At 35.5% G+C, this 17,996-nt stretch overlaps 2 protein-coding genes across 5 annotated transcripts; one reads left to right on the top strand and one right to left on the bottom strand.

The window, feature by feature from the left end:
• LOC109331518 lies at positions 6,748-9,140 on the top strand. Of its 3 annotated transcripts, none has more exons than XM_019566063.1 (3): positions 6,748-7,007; positions 7,552-8,086; positions 8,593-9,140. In XM_019566063.1, the coding sequence occupies exons 1-2, from the start codon at positions 6,827-6,829 to the stop codon at positions 8,073-8,075; spliced, it is 705 nt and encodes a 234-aa protein (XP_019421608.1). In that variant the 5' UTR covers positions 6,748-6,826; the 3' UTR covers positions 8,076-8,086; positions 8,593-9,140. The 3 variants fall into 3 exon arrangements, with proteins under 3 accessions (XP_019421608.1, XP_019421607.1, XP_019421606.1); XM_019566062.1 differs by lacking the exon at positions 8,593-9,140 and adding an exon at positions 8,284-8,470; XM_019566061.1 differs by lacking the exon at positions 8,593-9,140 and having other exon boundaries at positions 7,552-8,258.
• LOC109331517 (protein phosphatase 2C 29-like) lies at positions 9,048-14,766 on the bottom strand. Of its 2 annotated transcripts, XM_019566059.1 has the most exons (5): positions 14,655-14,677; positions 12,769-14,618; positions 12,111-12,224; positions 10,680-10,944; positions 9,048-9,718 (listed from the first exon to the last, which is right to left on the bottom strand). In XM_019566059.1, exons 2-5 carry the CDS (start codon positions 14,587-14,589, stop codon positions 9,594-9,596), a joined length of 2,325 nt encoding a protein of 774 aa, XP_019421604.1. In that variant the 5' UTR covers positions 14,590-14,618; positions 14,655-14,677; the 3' UTR covers positions 9,048-9,593. The 2 variants fall into 2 exon arrangements, with proteins under 2 accessions (XP_019421604.1, XP_019421605.1); XM_019566060.1 differs by lacking the exons at positions 9,048-9,718; positions 10,680-10,944 and having other exon boundaries at positions 12,117-12,224; positions 12,735-14,766.

Genomic DNA, 17,996 nt, shown 5'->3' with positions numbered 1-17,996 from the left:
ATCTTTATTCTCTACTAATATCTTGTTAGACGTTCAACACTCCTGGGGATGTAGGCACAATTGACCGAACTTCGTTACTCTAAGAAAAGAGAAGAATCAAGAAGGAACAAAGTTCTTCTTGTTGAAGAAGAACAATGTGACAAAGAAAAGGAATACATATGGTAAAGAGAGGAAGAAAAGAATAACACTTGATACTTTTTATTGAAGATTGAATTGAATTTCACAAGCTTGATTCTCCTCACTTTATAGGAAGAAGAATCCATTAACAACTCTTAATGACAAACTAACTAACTTAATTAGCACATGCTAAAAATGACAAAATACATGAATATCAACATGAATATCACAATGACTTGGACAACAAATAACAGAAGGCTCATTGGTCTCATGCCCAGATTTCTGGTTAGATTGTTTGATTGGTCCTTGGCCTTGCTTAATTGATGCTTGGCTTGAATCATGTCTGAGTGAATGGCCTGAGGAAGCTGCTTAAGCTTGGCCCAAGGGAAAGAGCCTTGAATGGCCTGAGTCGTGTACAAAGCAACTCTAGCCTAATGCATCTAGTGTAGGGTGTATGAGGCTGCTCTGGCTTGGTGCATCTGGTGCTGGCTTGTGACTCTAGCCTGGTGCATGTGAGATTGCCTAGAGGCCATGTTCTGGCGCAACTGATACAGGGCATTGTCTTGGTTAGTCCAATCCGTTTTGATCAAAAATAGGACATTGCCCAGACTTGAAGCATTAGTTGTGTTGTTGATCATGCTTATTATGCACACATTGATATTAAGCCTGACTGCCATTGATATGAGCATGGTTGTTGTTGGCTTAAGGCTAGTCACAACACCATTAGTCTTGAGCACATTAGTTATAGGCAAAGAACTTACAATATTATTAACAAGAGTCAAGTTATCATTTTGATAATTATCTTTTAATTTTGATACCCCCCACAAGTTGGGGCGCATATACTTAGGAGACCCAACTTGATGTGAATATCTCTGTAAACAGTTGGGCCTAATGCTTTAGTTAAGGCATCATCAAGTTGCAAATGAGTAGGGACAGGTAGAAGCTTAATTAAACCTTGGCTGCATTTTTCTCTTATGGTGTGGCAATCTATCTCAATATGTTTTGTCCTTTCATGAAAAACAGGATTAGAAGCAAGATAGATAGCAGATTGGTTATCACAGTAGAGTATGGTAGGCATAGAGTAATTAAATTGTAAATCTTTTAATACATAATTAAGCCAAGCGATCTCACAAGTGGTTAAAGCAAGAGCCATGTACTCTGCTTCACAGGAGCTTCTAGAAACAGTCCTCTGCTTCTTTGATTTCCAAGAAATCAATGAATCTCCTAGATATATGCAATATCCACTCACTAATCTTCTAGTGTCTGGGTAAGATGCCCAATCACTATCACTATAGGCCTTCAACTGCACAACAGAATTAGCAGAAAAAATAATCCAAGAGCAGAGGAGCCCTTTATATATCTAAGGACTTTCATGGCGGCAGTGTAGTGCAAATTAGTAGGATGAACCATGAATTGAGCTAATTGATTGACACAAAAAGTTATGTCAGGTCTGGTATTAGTTAAGTATATCAACCTTCCAATCAATCTTCTATAAGCATGTGGATCTTTAAAAGGGGCACTGTTATCTTGGGACATATGAGCACCAGGGATCATGGGGTAGTGGATGGCTTGCACCCAGTCATCCCTGCATCAGAGAGGATTTCCAATGCATACCTTCTCTGATTCATAGAAATTCCAGCTTTGCTCTTAGCAATTTCAAAACCAAGGAAATACGTCAGATCACCTAAGTCTTTGGATTTAAAAGTTTTATCTAGGATTTGTTTGAGGCTATTGATCTCATCAATGTGGTTTCCAGTAAGGATGATATCATCCACATAAACCAATATGGCAGTGATTAGAACATTGGATGACCATTTGATGAACAGAGAGTGGTCACCCATAGACTTATGATATCCATTTTTGACAAGAAAATTGGAGAGTTTGGCAAACCATTGCCTACTGGCCTGTTTAAGGCCATATATAGACTTCTGAAGCTTGCAAACTCCATCAGCCTGGGTATGAGAGAGGCCAGGGAGGATGTTCATATAGACCTGCTCATGTAATTCTCCATGGAGGAAAGCATTGTTAACATCGAGTTGCTTAATGTGCCAATTGTGTATGGAAGCCAAAGATAGCACAAGTCTAACAATTGATATTTTAGCAATAGGTGAAAAGGTCTCTAGGTAGTCTACCCCTTCAGTTTGGGTATACCCCTTAGCAACTAATCTAGCCTTTTGTCTCTCAATACTTCCATCAATTTATACTTGACTTTAAACACCCATTTGCATCCTATAGCAGACTTATCCTTAGGCAGATTGGTTATGACCCAAGTGTTATTTTCTTGGAGAGCGGACAATTCTTTGTTAATGACATCCTGCCATTGGGGGAATTTGATGGCATGAGAATAAGTCTTTGGCTCAATATTGGTAGTTAAAGATAATACTCTAGATTTATGTTCCCTTGAGAGTCTATCATAGTTTAAGTAAGAAGATAGGGGATACTTGGTAAGGGTTGTAGGGATGATGGTTTTGTTTAACAAGGCACAATGGTAATCTTGGAGATAGATAGGAGTCTTAGGAACTCTGGTACTTCTCCTAAGGTTTTGCTTTTCACAATTCCTAAGAGTTTGGTCACTGGATCCCTCATCATGATTTTCTACACTACTTCTGTCTTCTGGAGGGAAAAAGGTGATGTCCTCAAAGGTGAGAGGGTAGTTTCACATGGTTCCTTATTTACATCTAGGTAGGTTGATTCTTGAGGAATATAAGGGAAAATGTTCTCATAGAAAACCACATTCTTACTAATCTCTATGGTTCTAGTAGATAGATTGAGGATCACATATCCTTTAACTCCTTCCTTGTATCCAAGGAAGAGGGATTTATTTGATCTAGAATCAAATTTATCTCTGGAATGGCTATGAGTGCTAACATAGCAGAGACATCCAAATAATCTTAATGAGTTCATATTAGGCTGAGTTTTAAATAAGACTTCATGAGGAGTCTTATTCTCAATGATAGAAGTAGGGAGAACATTCACTATATGAGCAGAGTGTTTCAAAGCAAAAAACCAATAAACCTTGGGCAACCCACTTTGTATCAATAGAGTTCTAGCTACATTGAAAAGATGTTGATGTTTTCTCTCAACTATTTCATTTTGTTGAGGAGTATAAGTGCAAGTAGTTTGATGTATAATTCCCTTATTAGCATAGAAAGGTTTCATATTAAATTCAGGGTCATTGTCATTCATTACAATCTTTACTTTGAGATTGAGTTGATTTTCTATCATTAAGATAAATTCTTGTAAATTTTTAGAGGTTTCTGCCTTAGACTTCATTAAACATACCCAAGGATATATGCTATAGCCATCAACTATGGACAAGAAGTATTTATATCCTTGAACAAAGGGGATATGAAAAGGTCCCCATATGTCAACATGTATCAATTCCAATCTATGTGATGAGTGAGTACAACTTAAAGGGAAAGGCAATTTCTTTTGTTTGGCTTGATGGCATACATCACATATGTAATCTTTACTGAATTCAATAAAAGGAAACATACTCTTCATTTTATTCATACAATTGTGTGATGCATGTCCTAGTCTAAAGTGTCATACATTTGAATCAAATATAAAAGCGGAAAGATTTATGTAATGTGAGTGTTTAGGAACTTGCAAGACATATAGTCCATTGGTAGACTTAGCTGAACCAATCATCCTCCAAGACTTCTTCTCCTGGATTTCACAATGGTTAGCATCAAAAGATAGCATACATTTGGAGTTTGATGTAAGTTTAGATATAGATATCAAGTTATATGCAAAATTGGATAGATACAAAACATTGTGAATGACCATCTGGGAGAAGTGAAACTGTCCCAGCAAAAGTTGCTACTACCTCATTTCCATTGGGCAATCTTACCCTAATATGCTTTATTTCTCTATATGCAGAGAAGTTATTCAAACTGGAACTTATGTGGTCTGTGGCACCACTGTCCAGTATCCAATTTATAAAAGAATTAGTGGTTTTAGAATTACCTGATGCTTGGTTATTGAGGCAGGTGGATGTGGCTGACAACACACTACTAATGAAATGAATCATTTTGACTTAGTTTCCCAGGTTCTTCACTAGGGTGCTTCAACATGCTTATCAATCTTTGGTATTGATCCTTGCTCAATCCATACACGGATTCATTTTGATTTGTTTGTTGTTCTAAGGTGTGTGTTTGGTTCTCCATCCTTGAGCTTACAACTGAGAATACTCAATCATTCTTTCCAAAATTTGTTGGAAACCCATGCAACTTATAGCATGTTTCCACTGTGTGTCCACTTCTCTTACAATGAGTGCAATATTTGTTGCTATTAGAGTTCTTGTTCCATGAGTCTCTTCCTGGTCCACTTGAGCTGCCTCTTCCAGAATTAGTTGGCACAAATGGTTTTCATGATCCTTGGCCTCTTCCAAAATAGCTTCATTTTCTCCAATTGTTTGACACAGCCATTGCCTTAGAATCCAATTCTTGTCCATACATCTGTCTTTCTTGCTGAATTATAAGAGAAAACACCTTACTCATGTTAGGTAAGGGATCCATGATCATGCTTTGCGACCTGACCCCTACATAGGAATCATTAAGTCCCCTAAGAAAAAATATCAATTTGTCCTCCATTCTATGATTCCTTACATAATAAAAAACATCACCACAACATTGCACTTCACATCTACATTTTGGCATAGGCCTAAAGTTGTCAAGTTCATCCCATAGTGTCTTTAATTTTGTAAAGTAGTTGGATACATCAAGGTCTCCCTGTGTGAAGTTAGTGATGGTTCTTTGCAACTCTGCAATTTTGTAAATATTTCCTTGAGAAAATCTTTCACTTAGCTCATCCCAAATCTCATAAGCCTTGTCAATCCATATGACACTTTGTGCTATTGAAGGTGTCACTGATCTGGTTATCCATGATGTTACAATATTATTAGCTCTCTCCCATGCTCTATAGATGGGATCTGTTTTTGCAGGCATCTTTATTGATCCATCAACAAAGGGGAGCTTCTATTTGGATATAAGACTCATTATCATTGCCCTTTCCCATTGATGGTAATTCTCACCATTCAGAAGAGGTGAGACAAGGGCACTTGCAGGATTTTCTAAGGGGTGCACATGGTAAGGAGAGTCTGGATCTTGGACAGGATTTTTGCAGGCATCTTTATTGATCCATCAACAAAGGGGAGCTTTTGTTTGGATATAAGACTCATTATCATTGCCCTTTCCCATTGATGGTAATTCTCACCATTCAGAAGAGGTGAGACAAGGGCACTTGCAGGATTTTCTAAGGGGTGCACATGGTAAGGAGAGTCTGGATCTTGGACAGGATTGGTGTGAGTGACATTGACAAAAGATGACGTCTCGAAGGACATGATGAATGTAGCAGAGCTCTTAAAAGAGCTCTGATACCATCTAAGAAAAGAAAAGAATCAAGAAGGAACAAAGTTCTTCTTGTTGAAGAAGAACAATGTGACAAAAAAAAGGAATAAATGTGGTAAAGAGAGGAAGAAAAGAATAACACTTGATACTTTTTATTAAAGATTGAATTGAATTTCACAAGCTTGATTCTCCTCACTTTATAGGAAGAAGAATCCATTAACAACTCTTAATAACAAACTAACTAACTAAACTAACTTAATTAGCACATGCTAAAAATGACAAAATACATGAATATCAACATGAATATCACAATGACTTGGACAACAAATAACAGAAGGCCCATTGGTCTCATGCCCAGATTTATGGTTAGATTGTTTGATTGGTCATTGGCCTTGCTTAATTGATGCTTGGCCTGAATCGTGCCTGAGTGAATGGCATGAGGAAGCTGCCTAAGCTTGGCCCAAGGGAAAGAGCCTTGAATGGCCTGAGTCGTGTACAAAGCAACTCTAGCCTAATGCATCTAGTGTAGGGTGTATGAGGCTGCTCTGGCCTGGTGCATCTGATGCTGGCTTGTGACTCTAGCTTGGTGCGTGTGAGATTGCCTAGGGGCCATGTTCTTGCGCAGCTGATGGAGGGCAATGTCTTGGTTAGTCCAATCTGTTTTGATCAAAAACAGGACATTGCCCAGACTTGAAGCATTAGTTGTGTTGCTGATCATGCTTATTGTGCACACATTGATATTAAGCTTGGCTGCCATTGATATGAGCATGGTTGTTGTTGCTTAAGGCTAGTCACAACACCATTAGTCTTGAGCACATTAGTTCTAGGCAAAGAACTTACAATATTATTAACAAGAGTCAAGTTATCATTTTGATAATTATTTTTTAATTTTGATAGTTACCATATTCTCTTGTTTCTTCTCTTCTATTTATTCTATGATCTTTATTTAATTTTTTGTGGTCAACACTGCGCAATAATCACTTCTACTACACCAATTACTACTAGATTCTATTCTCTAAAACATTATAAATCAATAAACTATATTGTTTATTACAACACTCAGATTAATTTTGTGGATAAGTTTTACACTTCCATAGGAAGAAAAATAGAGATGAAAATTATAGGGAAATTCAATTGATTAAGGGGTATCATTTATATTGACAAATATATAAAACAATAGTTTTCAATTGAAGTGGGTATAGTAAGTGTTATGATGGAGCCCATGCAGCATCTTCTTTCAAAAACTTAACAAAAGTGATCTAAGATATTTATCAACAAATAAGGATAAGATAATGGGTTACTTTTATTGGAGGAAGTTGCACCATGGATTGGACAGTGTTCAGTTTGGTCATGAGTGAATGGCATATTGTATCACAAACCCTCTATCATTCCAATTCCAATGGTGTAAGACAACAAGCCCACAATGCTTATTTGGTTGGAACATAGGCAGGAACAAATCTAACGACCAACCTCAGATTAAATACCATGATGTTGATCTTACTTTCCCAACTTCTCTGATTGACAAAACATTTTTGAAGGGTATTTCTTCTCTTTCACTCTCTTCAATTTATAAACTAGTAAGGTCCTAGCTAAGTACTATAGAAAATGTAGAAGTAGATTTATGTTGTTTTTTCATTGTATTAAGAGTAAAGTGTTTTACCAACAAGACGTTGGTCTAGTAGTGTAAAAGTTCTGCTAGATACTCAGGATGACCAATAAGTGAAAGTTCAATTCCTAAGAATGACACTTTTGGGAGAGACAACATGTACTTGAAAAAAATCATTTTCTTACCTATGGTGTGTGAGATACCCTTGTTAGTACCAAAAAAGAGTAAAGTGCTTTGAACGGTACTTCCTCTGTTTCACTCTCTTCAATTTTTATACTAGTTATTCTTTCATTGTACGGTAATAGCTAATTTATGTTGTTTTTTCTATTTTGATTAAAAATTGTGAGGAAAAATCATGAGACTGGGGCAAAATGAAAGCAAAAGATGGAGAAGGAATTAACTTATTACAATATAGTAAACCAAGAACTGTAAATCAAGTCAAAAAAAAAATCTTATATTTGACATAATTTTGATCAGGGAAGGAACTGAAATGCTGCTATAAGGCTACAATTGATGGATTTAGTGCAACTAATTTCCATGAATGCTGTGACTTCAAGGGACCATGTGTGATAATTGGCTACACAAACAAGTCTTTCAAGTTTGGTGCATTTAACCCTGAAGGTTATAGAAGCACAGATGATTACTATGACACATTTGATGCATTTCTATTTTATTGGACAGATAATGAAACTGATAATAAACCCATCATTTTGCCAAAGGTTGGTGGAAGTGGTGCAGCATTGTTTGATTATGCTCGTGGTGGGCCACAATTTGGGGCAGATGGCCTTCTCATAGGGCCACCATTAGCCCCAGTTATGGGTGGTTTTGCAGGTCCTGATACTAATTCAGGTATTGGTGACTTAAGGCAAGCTAAGTCTAGATTGGGATTGTCTTATGCCAAAAGAGAGGATATGAAGGAGTCTCTTTTTGGTGATGAGTCCAAGGCTACTCTTCAAGAAGTTGAAGTCTTTTGTAGTCCAAAAATTGCAAGCTTGTACTAAAACTTTTATGGGTATGGAATACTATGTTACCCTTAAGCAATTCTTATGCACTTTTAGAGCAATGAGAAATCTATTGCTTTGTAGCATTGAATCAAAAATGTTACATGTACATTTATGCTCAATACCTTTTGTACAATATCAAGTGTTTAATTGAATTTCTCCTTGTCAGAGGTTTGTTTTTTTAGTGTTTTGATTGTTAAAATTGCAAGATTCAATATCAAGTGTTTAATTGAGATCCAGAAACTCCGAAACTGTATGTTATATGTCATGAACTTGTGATTTTCCTTAATCAGCACCAGCTACTCTTCAAAGTTGATCTGAGTTATAGTCATGCTACCTGGAATTCCATATTCTGTACTTTGGCTATATCAAAATTAAATCTTGTCTTTCTTTCCTTTGAAGATAGTGGTTGAATGATTGTACTTTTATTTTGTATTTTCTGTTGTTAGACAAATCAGAGTTTCCCAATGGTTGTAAAATGCATAAAAATACTCTGTTCTCTAAGACATAATTTCAGGTATACTGGGAAAGATGGATTTGAGATCTCAATTCCTACAGTGTATGGAGTGCAACTTGTTAAGACATTCCAAAGTAAGATTCATGATGAAAGAGGCAACATTGGGGAAGTCACCAGTGGTAGATTCAGTCCTTGCCTCAAAAAGTACATAGCTATTAAAATCAGGCAGATGAAAAAAATCAACATTACTATTAAGGAGTTTGTTGTTACAAAAATGCCATATGTACCAACAAAATACCATAATGTCAACTAAAATTTCACAATTACTCCCCCTTGTTCAAGAATTTTCCCATACTATATATGGGTTAATGCAAGTCTTTCTTGCATCAATTTCATTTAGAAAACGTATGAGTTGAATACTTGATATGCTTCCTTGAAAAGGGCTATTTCATTATGCAATTTATAATCAAATGCACTGCAACTATATTTTTTAGAGATTTCTTAGAATCATGTAATAGCCTCAGTAACAGGCAGATACTCGTTTCTGACTAAGAATTGCTCAAGTTCAACAAGTACATTTGTAACCCCACCAATATACACCAACACTTTCTTGGCTCTGCCAAGGAAAGAAAAGAAAAGGAAAATAAAATAAAAGGGCCTCTGCCATGCAAAAATTCTATCATTTTTCATCTCTATAATTGCTAAAAAGAGGAGGGTGGAGGGGGAATAAATACTACTAATGGAAAAGGAAACGGTTCAAAAATAAGGGTTTGCATATTTCTTCTTCACTCCTAAGAGAATTCCCAAAAGCTCATCTACAATGGCAATTCTTAGCTCATAATTGGGTTCTGCATCTTCTGATTCTCCATAGGTCTCTAACTGCAGCATCTTGCCATTAACATCTGAGGTTCCTCAATTGATGAAAATATTTATGTTGCAAGACCAAACAGAAAAGAAAAAAGCACCCATGACCCATGAAAAATGGATCAGCTGTGAAATTTTGGAACTGGCTTTAAGGTACCATCAGGTCTAAAATGTCACTAGCAGCAAGTTGAAGAATGTCACAGATACTTCCCTGACGATTTCCAGATTCTTCCTTCAAGTGATATCACCATAACAGTTACATCATCATGGTACTTCCTCCGATCTCCTTGAGGGATATCCAGCAACTCATGAAAATCCATTCCTGCAACAATGGAGTCCAAAATCATCACTCAATGCAGGTTATAGACAGTAGTTAACAAGCTTAAAACAAATCAGTTATAAGGGAAGTAATCATTTGCAACAATTCTTTTCATGCATCATCATGAGTTTTATAAGTGCTAAAACTGAACAAACATGCATACAAATGCAGACAGACAGAGCCACCCTCCCTGATTTAAAAATGTTAACTCCGCTAAACTATGGAAGCAAACAAACAAGTACATAGAAGAAAATGTCAAAACTGCATATTAAGTATTGACTAAAATAGTCCTTACTGAAATTGACTTGATACAACCCAATAGAAAATAAATTACAAATGTGCAGCAGTCACATGATTTTAATGAAAGAATAAAATGTGAATATGTAAGAACTGTCATGGTGTCACCTTTAAAGGGATATGAATATAGTCTGCTGCACAAGCTACGAACTATGAAAGCAATAGGCCAGAAGATAAAGAAAATGGAAAACTCAGGCAAACATAGCCTATCTCCCACTAAAAGATGACGCACATTTCTTTGACGTACACAACATATTAGTTCAAGAGAAAGACAAGACCTCATGCAGTACAGCATTTAAAGACAATAAAATATAAAAAAAAGTAATTAATTTCAAAGCTTCGAAGATCAAATATAGATTTTTTCTCCATATCCTTCAAATCATAACATAGATACTTTTGAAGTTTATTATCAGTTCATTCTTCAAGCAAAATATAGTTAAAATATATATCCTTAAAGTAGAAACAGACCAGAGCTCTTACATAAACAACCAGGCAGAAGTTAAACATTCAAAAATATTGCACAACAATACAGGGCAACAAGAAAAATACTTTAGTTCTTATATAAGCGACGTATTAATAAAAAACAATCATTAATTATTATTCCCTCGACTCATTCAAAAAATGACTTCAAAACAAGAAGATACAAAAGATTAAAAAACCCATTTACCTGCCTTCTTGGCTGCACGGAGGAGCAGCTCTTCTATTAAATGTTGGGCAGGATCTCCTTCTGGAAACTTTTCCATGAAGCTCTCAACTTGAGAAACCACTTCTTCATTGTCTAGATATTGATATAACCCATCAGACGAGAGGATCAAGAACTGATCTGTCGGGCATAATCTATGGTGGCGTAGTGAAGGACAGCAGGATATGTATGGCGCAGTGCCAATATATTCATTACGGAACATTTCTAGAACTGCATCATTCAACTTTGGCTACAGAAAGGTTCAAATGATACAATCGTGTAAGCATATAGCATACATTTGTGTAAATATTTAAAAGATTATGCGGTTTTAAACAAGGGGCATGACAAACAATCAGGCTTCTAATATAGGGAGCTGACGAACATTAGCATGTGTAGCAGTACACCATAAGCACAATAAAAATGAGATTAATGACACATGCACCTCTAACACTTCATTGTCTCAACTTTAACCACCAATCACAAAAAGAAAAGGACAGCGAGAGAAATGCAAGACGTATGTCAAAGGTTCTCCAAGTGCAATATTAAAAAAATATAATTTACAGCAGGTTATTCAAAATACATAAATTCTATGTCTGGGAGACTTGTGAACAAAAGGCTCTAAATTGTTGTACTCTGACAAGAAACTTCTCCAAGTGCAATATTAACAAAAAGATAATTTACAGCAGGTATTCAAAACACAAAATCTAAGTCTGGAAAACTTGTGAACAAACGGCTCTAAATTGTACTCTGACAAGAAACATTAATAGAGCGCCAAGCCGCCAACGTTATATAAAATATATTGGCCCAAAATAATGACAAATAAATGTTTATTACAGTAATGAGGGAAGAGTGAAGTCTTAAAGGTTGGACACTGAGTAGCTGACTAGAAAACAATCGAATAGTTCCTTATATAATGCTCTAGTACCTAAAAAACTCATGAATCATGTGACAAGTTTTGCAATTTACCCTCTTTTTTGGCTGTTAATGCAGAGTTTGTGAGGTGGTTGATATTTCTATTTGACACAATAACTACTATAAACATTAACGTCCGGCAACTCGGCAAGCCAAAAGACAACTAAAACAGCAAAAACGGGATCACAAATAATAAGATGACCCTTTCTATGAATACAAGTAGTCAAACACACAAAAGTGAATCTATGCATTTAAATATGTTCACAGCTTCATGCATCTGTTTAAAGTTTAAACTCTCATTTATAAGCAAGATGAAATCATGAAAGATGAATAATAAATTTTCATTCACATTAAACAAAAAACAATCATGGATTATGATTTCACAATGCATGAATTGTAGAAATCAAGAAATCTTATGAAGGAAGGAGCGAATGATTCAGAATCACAATGTTAATAAACTTAGAAAAATGCATTGAATCAATAAAACAATGTATCTTAAGATACCTGCTTCAAAAATCCTGCACCAAATGCTCTGGTGACCTTAAGACGGCCTTTTACTCTATCATTGACTATACAATGGTTATCATCAGGATGTTCATTCTTAATTCTAATGATTTCCTGCAAAACAATAAGCTCTAAATTTTAGACAACTGATATAACCTGATCACAGAATGACTGAAGAAAAGGGAAACAGGAGTAATAACTGCAATTACTGCAAAACACACAACTCCTAAGTCCTAACATTCATATTTAAGACAAGGACCGCAATCATACATGAAGCCTATCTAACTTCTTGAATATATCACTGCATTTACGTAAATACTGTACCAAATCTAAAAAAGTTCAACTGCCACTTGATATAAACAAGAATGCTGCATTAAATGAAAGAAACAATGGCATCCTGGATAGGAATATGGTCTACTTAAGTAAAACAACAATATGACATGCTCACATGCATAAACAAAAAACAAAGATGGAAATACATATGTACAGGCATCATCGTAGTAGTTATGGATAGCACTGAATCTTTACAACTATCTAGAGAGAAAAAGTTAAACCAGACAGAAAAAATCAAAGTAAGGAAAACATGACTGTAAAATCCGAATGTGAAGGAAGAAAGCACTTCACCTAAAAGGCCTAACTCATTCAAAATCAAACTTACTTCCTCAATGCTAGTGCTGTGATCAGTGGACAGCTGTGATGCAGCCAACCTCATTTCTTGAGCAGGACCCTCACTCCCCAACTTTCTAGCACTTTCACCTTCACCTAAAGCTAAAGACTCCTCAATTATACTCTCTGTGCTTGACCTTCTAGCTCCCTTACTTCCCGATTCGACATTAGAACCAATGTTCTTTGGTTCATAGTGTGCCACAATCGCTCTGCTATCCCCAACATTCATCACATACACATCCTCATCCCTCATTAACACAACTAACAAACATGAACCCATCAAAGCAAGTTCCGGATTAGAGGCAAGAAGCCTATCCGTCATATCCAAATATGCAAGCTCAGTCACTTCAAGTGCCCTAGACATTGCCCTCAAAACCAAATCATGATCGACAGGACCGACCTTCCTTTTCCTCCCACTACCACCACTGCTGCTACCAGAAGGCTTCTCTTCTACCGGATTTTGATTTTCCACCTCAACCTTCTCTTTCTCCTCAGTCCCAAACAACTTCCTACTACTATGACCCTCTTTATGCTTTGACAATCCATGCTTCAACTTCGACAACAAAAGCCATCTTCTACTAACTGCTGACCCTGCATTGCCATTGTTAACACTAAGAGCATCATCAACAGAAAATGCAAACCTATCAGAACCCGAAAGATCAAGTCCATCTTCAGGGTCCTCAGCAAGAAATTCCCACAGCCTACGCCTTCTACTTTCAGTTCCCTCAGCTTGGAATGTCACTCTTTTCACAGATCGTGAAATCGAGTCTTCTGCAACATCAATTTCAGTTACAACACCCTCATTGTTCTTAACCTCTTCAAGCATTGAACTTTCAGCAGCAACACTCAAATTCAAAGGGTTATTACTCTCCTCTGATTTTTCAATTTCCCAAAACAAACCCTGAAGCTCATTGTGAACTGCACGGTAAAGGTTACCCATCAGAAACTCCGGCGCATCGGGGCCGTTGAAACCATCGTAAATTCCAACAAACAGCCACCCTTGTTCCTCGGAAACCACTACATGAACACGATCCTCGCCGGCTTTTCCAAGCGCCCACTGCACATTGCTCTCATTCTTTGCCTCCGTCACCAATTTTGCCTCCTTCAACTCGTTCGCCGGAACTTCCTTTCTTCCGACAAAGTTCAACACCGGCACCACCCACGGTCGCTTCTTCTCCGACGAGTTGTTCCGGTGAAAAGCCTTCCTGAACGACGAAATCCCGTTCCTCCTCTTCTTCTTCACGTAAAACCCTCCCAACGGAGCCGAAAACGGAACATCGCCGGTGGCACCGCCGCAATCCGCGGCGGCGCCACTCTCAATCGGACCAGAAAGGAAAAAACCACTCGTCTCGTAAGGCTCACCGCCACGTGGCACAGGCTGAAGCGGGAGAGCGCTAAACGACGACGTTCCTTCAAAACCATTCACCAATACAGCGCCGCCATAATCTGAAACGACGTCGTCGAAGGCATTGTTGCTATTTCCGCTGTTAGTGTTTTCTAACTGGATAACGGTTTTAGGGACGGAGCTGTTAGCGCTAACGGAGGCTCCGGAAATGGCTTTGAACCCGGTTTCATGCGAATCGGTTCGGTTCTTGGGCTCATGAACCGGTGAGAAACGAAGAGAGGTAGAGGGAGAAACAAATCGGTCGGAATGAGTCGGTGAGATGAACCGGTTCGAGGATCTGACGTAGCAGAAAGAGTGGCCTAGGGTTTCGTCTAACGGTTCAGCCGCTGAGAAAATAACGTCTTCGTCGCGGTTCGGCCGGTTCGCCGGTTCGAGACAAGAACAAAAACTCGAGAGACCGTTTCCCATCACATTTGACTTATGCCACTGTTTGGGAAGGAAAGGAAAGGGAAAATGGGAAGTTGTTTTCAGGTGTTGTTTGAATTAGAGGGAAAGAAAAGGAAAGACCACCCAACTCAACTCAAAAAAAATATCAAAGGGAAAAATAAAGAAAGGGAAAGTGAGGAAAAGAAAACAAAAGAGGCGAAAGTGAGGAGAGGGAAGAAGAAAATAAAGTTGTGTGATTGTGTTTTTCTTCCTCTTTTTTATTCTTTTTTTTTTTTTAAGTATAATATTTTTGATTTTTTTGAGTTGAAGTGAAGAAGGAGGAGTGAAAACTGAAAAGTGAGGTTTTTTTTTTTAGAGTTGAAAATGTTGATGTAGTTTGTCTCTTTGTGTGACTTTTTGAATTGTTTTTTGTTATGTTTTGTTGTGGGTGTGATTTGAGTAGAAGATTACATTTGGGAAATGGTGTGGTTTTATATAAGAGGGGTTGGGAAGTAGGACTACAGCTCAGTATTATACAGTTCCATACTGGCACCTTATTTATTACTTTTTTCTTAATATTCTAATGATTGAGTTAACAATTCAGAGGATTGTTTGAAGTAAACTAGTCTTAAATAATTAATTCATATACTTCTTGGGTAATGAAACTGTTATTCGTGCAGAAAAAATTATATTTTTATCCCTTAAATAATATCTTTAAAGCAATTACAAGCATTCTCATATTTAAATAGGGGAAATTAATTATAACAATTAATGAATATTGGATAAATTGGGGAAATTAATTATAACAATAAATGAATATTGAATATCGTTGCAGGAGAACAGTAGTGACTAGTGAGTTACTGAGTTGCAGTAAAATAATTATATCTAATTAAAGAAACGCGTCTTATAGTTACTATTTTAGGACAATCTTATATGATTAATGAATAACATTTTACTTCAAGTAACTCGGAAATTAAATTAGAATAAGTTTTATATTAGATTTAATTGATTTAAATATTTAAATCGATTAGACTGAGTAATTTTATATATAATTATATATAAAAAAATATTTTATATAAATTAGTAATTATATACAATTATATTGAAGTAAAATATTTTTATCTTTTTTTGGACTAAAGTAAAATAAAATATTATAGTAGTATTTAGTTATTTTAAAAAAATCACGTGGATCGTTCGTTTACTTTCTGAGTTATTGTAGTTTAACCGGTTTTAACATAGTTGGATCAGAATTTCTCCGATTCAAAGTTGTCTAATCTTTCATTTAGTTAAGATTGTAAATTATAACCGTTTTTAAGTCTGGTTAGTGGTCGAACCAGTTAGACCGTCTGATCTGATCTGATTCTCTTTAACATTGGTAGTATCAAATATATGATGAAAATAAAAAATAGTATTTTTTTATTAAAATTAAAGAAATTTTTATATTATAGTAATAAATTAGATTCTACAAGTTTGGGTTCAATTTTACATTATTGATTTTAAGCATTGAATCGAAGAGAGCAAAATAGAAAACGAGTTAATGATGCAATCACTTATAGATAAGTTTTATTTTCTTTCATATTTCTAAATCCTCCTAATCTATTCACTAAAAATATTTATAATATCAAGTAAAATGAAGGTTTGAGTGGTTAAAACATCAATGTTTACCTTCAATTATACAATGCTCACCAAATTAATCATCAAAATAAAAAAATATGAGGGCCACACCCAAACATTACACTTAATATTTCATAACATTGCATTTTTAATATTACATTTAATATTTAATAACATTAAATTTTGTCTCTTTTATTTAATATTTCATAACATTACATTTTTTCAGTGAGAGGTTTATATAAGGGCCACACATGGGTGAAAAAATATGAAAATGAATCAGAACATATTGTAGAGTTTAAACTTGCACGATCATAATTATGTCTTATGTTTTAACAAACTAAGCTGAATCAGTGGAATTCTAGTATTAGTTTAATACTAATTTAAGAAGATGTGAATGTTTCATTTTTAGATGAAATTAAGCAATGAAACTTTTTATATTTAGTTTTAACATCATATAAACTAATGCTTGTTCATCTAAATTGAATCATGCTATGAGAGATTAGTCTCTCACCTAGGGATTGAGAATCAATCATCTAATGGAAAAGTACATGTATCACAAGGGATCACATAGTGCACGTTGCAGAGCTATACATAAACAATGTCCTAAGATAAACATAGTAAATGACAAAAGGTAGGGTAAAATTAAGAAGATGGATTAGGTATATTTTTATGTAGAGCTTATGTATGATAAGGATGACATTTGTACTTGGTTTTTTATTTCTAACACATATAAAAGTCTTCTTTTCACCATGGTCATCACACACTCTTCTACCCTCAAAATTGGATATATAAATTAACTTTAAAGTCTAAAAATTCAAATATTAATCATTATTTAGCTATGTCTTAGGTTTTATTGTTCTTCTCTGAGACCAATAAAACCTACAACATGTGTGTTTCTTGTTCCATTGTGTTTTGGGTTTGATTGGTCATCCCAATAAATTAATAAGTGTATTTATACTTTGGTGTAATTCAAATTTAGAAATAACTTAAAAACCAACCAAAATTAACATGTTTGTTTTGATTCAAATTTTAAGAATTTTAATCATTAAAACAAATGAATCATCCTTGTCATGAGTGGCACACCACAAATTCCAATAACATCCATTATTGTTAGACAAAGCAATCAAGGACAAATAGAAAAAGAAAATTGGTATATCCTCATATTATATATTCTTATTAATTTTTCTACCTGCAAGAAGATAACATATGTCACTAGAAGATACTTTATTTATTAATGATTGATTTACAAGTAACGTATGTCATTTTTTTATAGATAAGAGGATTACTATGAGGATTTAAGTGAAAAAGGAAGAAAAAGAGGGAATGAGAAGAAGTGATATTAATATACATTGAGATGATCAGATCTATATAGATTGAGTTGATGAGATGGAGTAAAGGCATACTTATAAAAACCGTACTGTACCGGCCGGTTCAACCGGAAAACCGGCCCCCTAATCGGTACGGTACAGATGTTGAACCGGCCAAGTATCAAAATCGGTCAAAACCGATCAAAAACCGGTGAACCGGCCGGTATTTTACTAAACCGGTTGGTTTATACATATATATATATATATATATATATATATTTAAAAAAAACTTAAAAATTCATTACAAGGTGACTCATCTTTCCAACTCTTTTTCAACACTTCAAGGCACATGTTTCCAAAGCATACTTGTATTATACATTTTGGTTCCTAACATTCGTATGTAATCTCAGTGACATTTGTGTAATCTTAGAGTACTGTCTCAAGATAGGATTTGGTAGAAAAATATAATATTCATATAAGATAACTTTGACTCCTTGATGTTAAATGTTAAAACTCTAAATTTATTTG

The sequence above is a fragment of the Lupinus angustifolius genome, chromosome LG17, assembly GCF_001865875.1.
Source record: "Lupinus angustifolius cultivar Tanjil chromosome LG17, LupAngTanjil_v1.0, whole genome shotgun sequence".
NCBI lineage: Eukaryota > Viridiplantae > Streptophyta > Magnoliopsida > Fabales > Fabaceae > Lupinus > Lupinus angustifolius.
Note: the sequence above shows the minus strand (reverse complement) of the source record. Positions and strands in the feature narration are given on the sequence as shown.

Bases quoted from the DNA above. Each gene is read 5' to 3' on its own strand.
- LOC109331518 (XM_019566063.1), top strand. From the start codon at position 6,827: ATGGCATATTGTATCACAAACCCTCTATCATTCCAATTCCAATGGTGT. The intron at 7,008-7,551 runs GTATTTCTTCTC...AATTTTGATCAG, and splicing joins TGACAAAACATTTTTGAAGG to GGAAGGAACTGAAATGCTGC.
- LOC109331517 (XM_019566059.1), bottom strand. From the start codon at position 14,589: ATGGGAAACGGTCTCTCGAGTTTTTGTTCTTGTCTCGAACCGGCGAAC. The intron at 12,225-12,768 runs GTAAGTTTGATT...ATTGTTTTGCAG, and splicing joins ACAGCACTAGCATTGAGGAA to GAAATCATTAGAATTAAGAA. The intron at 10,945-12,110 runs GTATCTTAAGAT...ACCTTTCTGTAG, and splicing joins GTGCAGGATTTTTGAAGCAG to CCAAAGTTGAATGATGCAGT.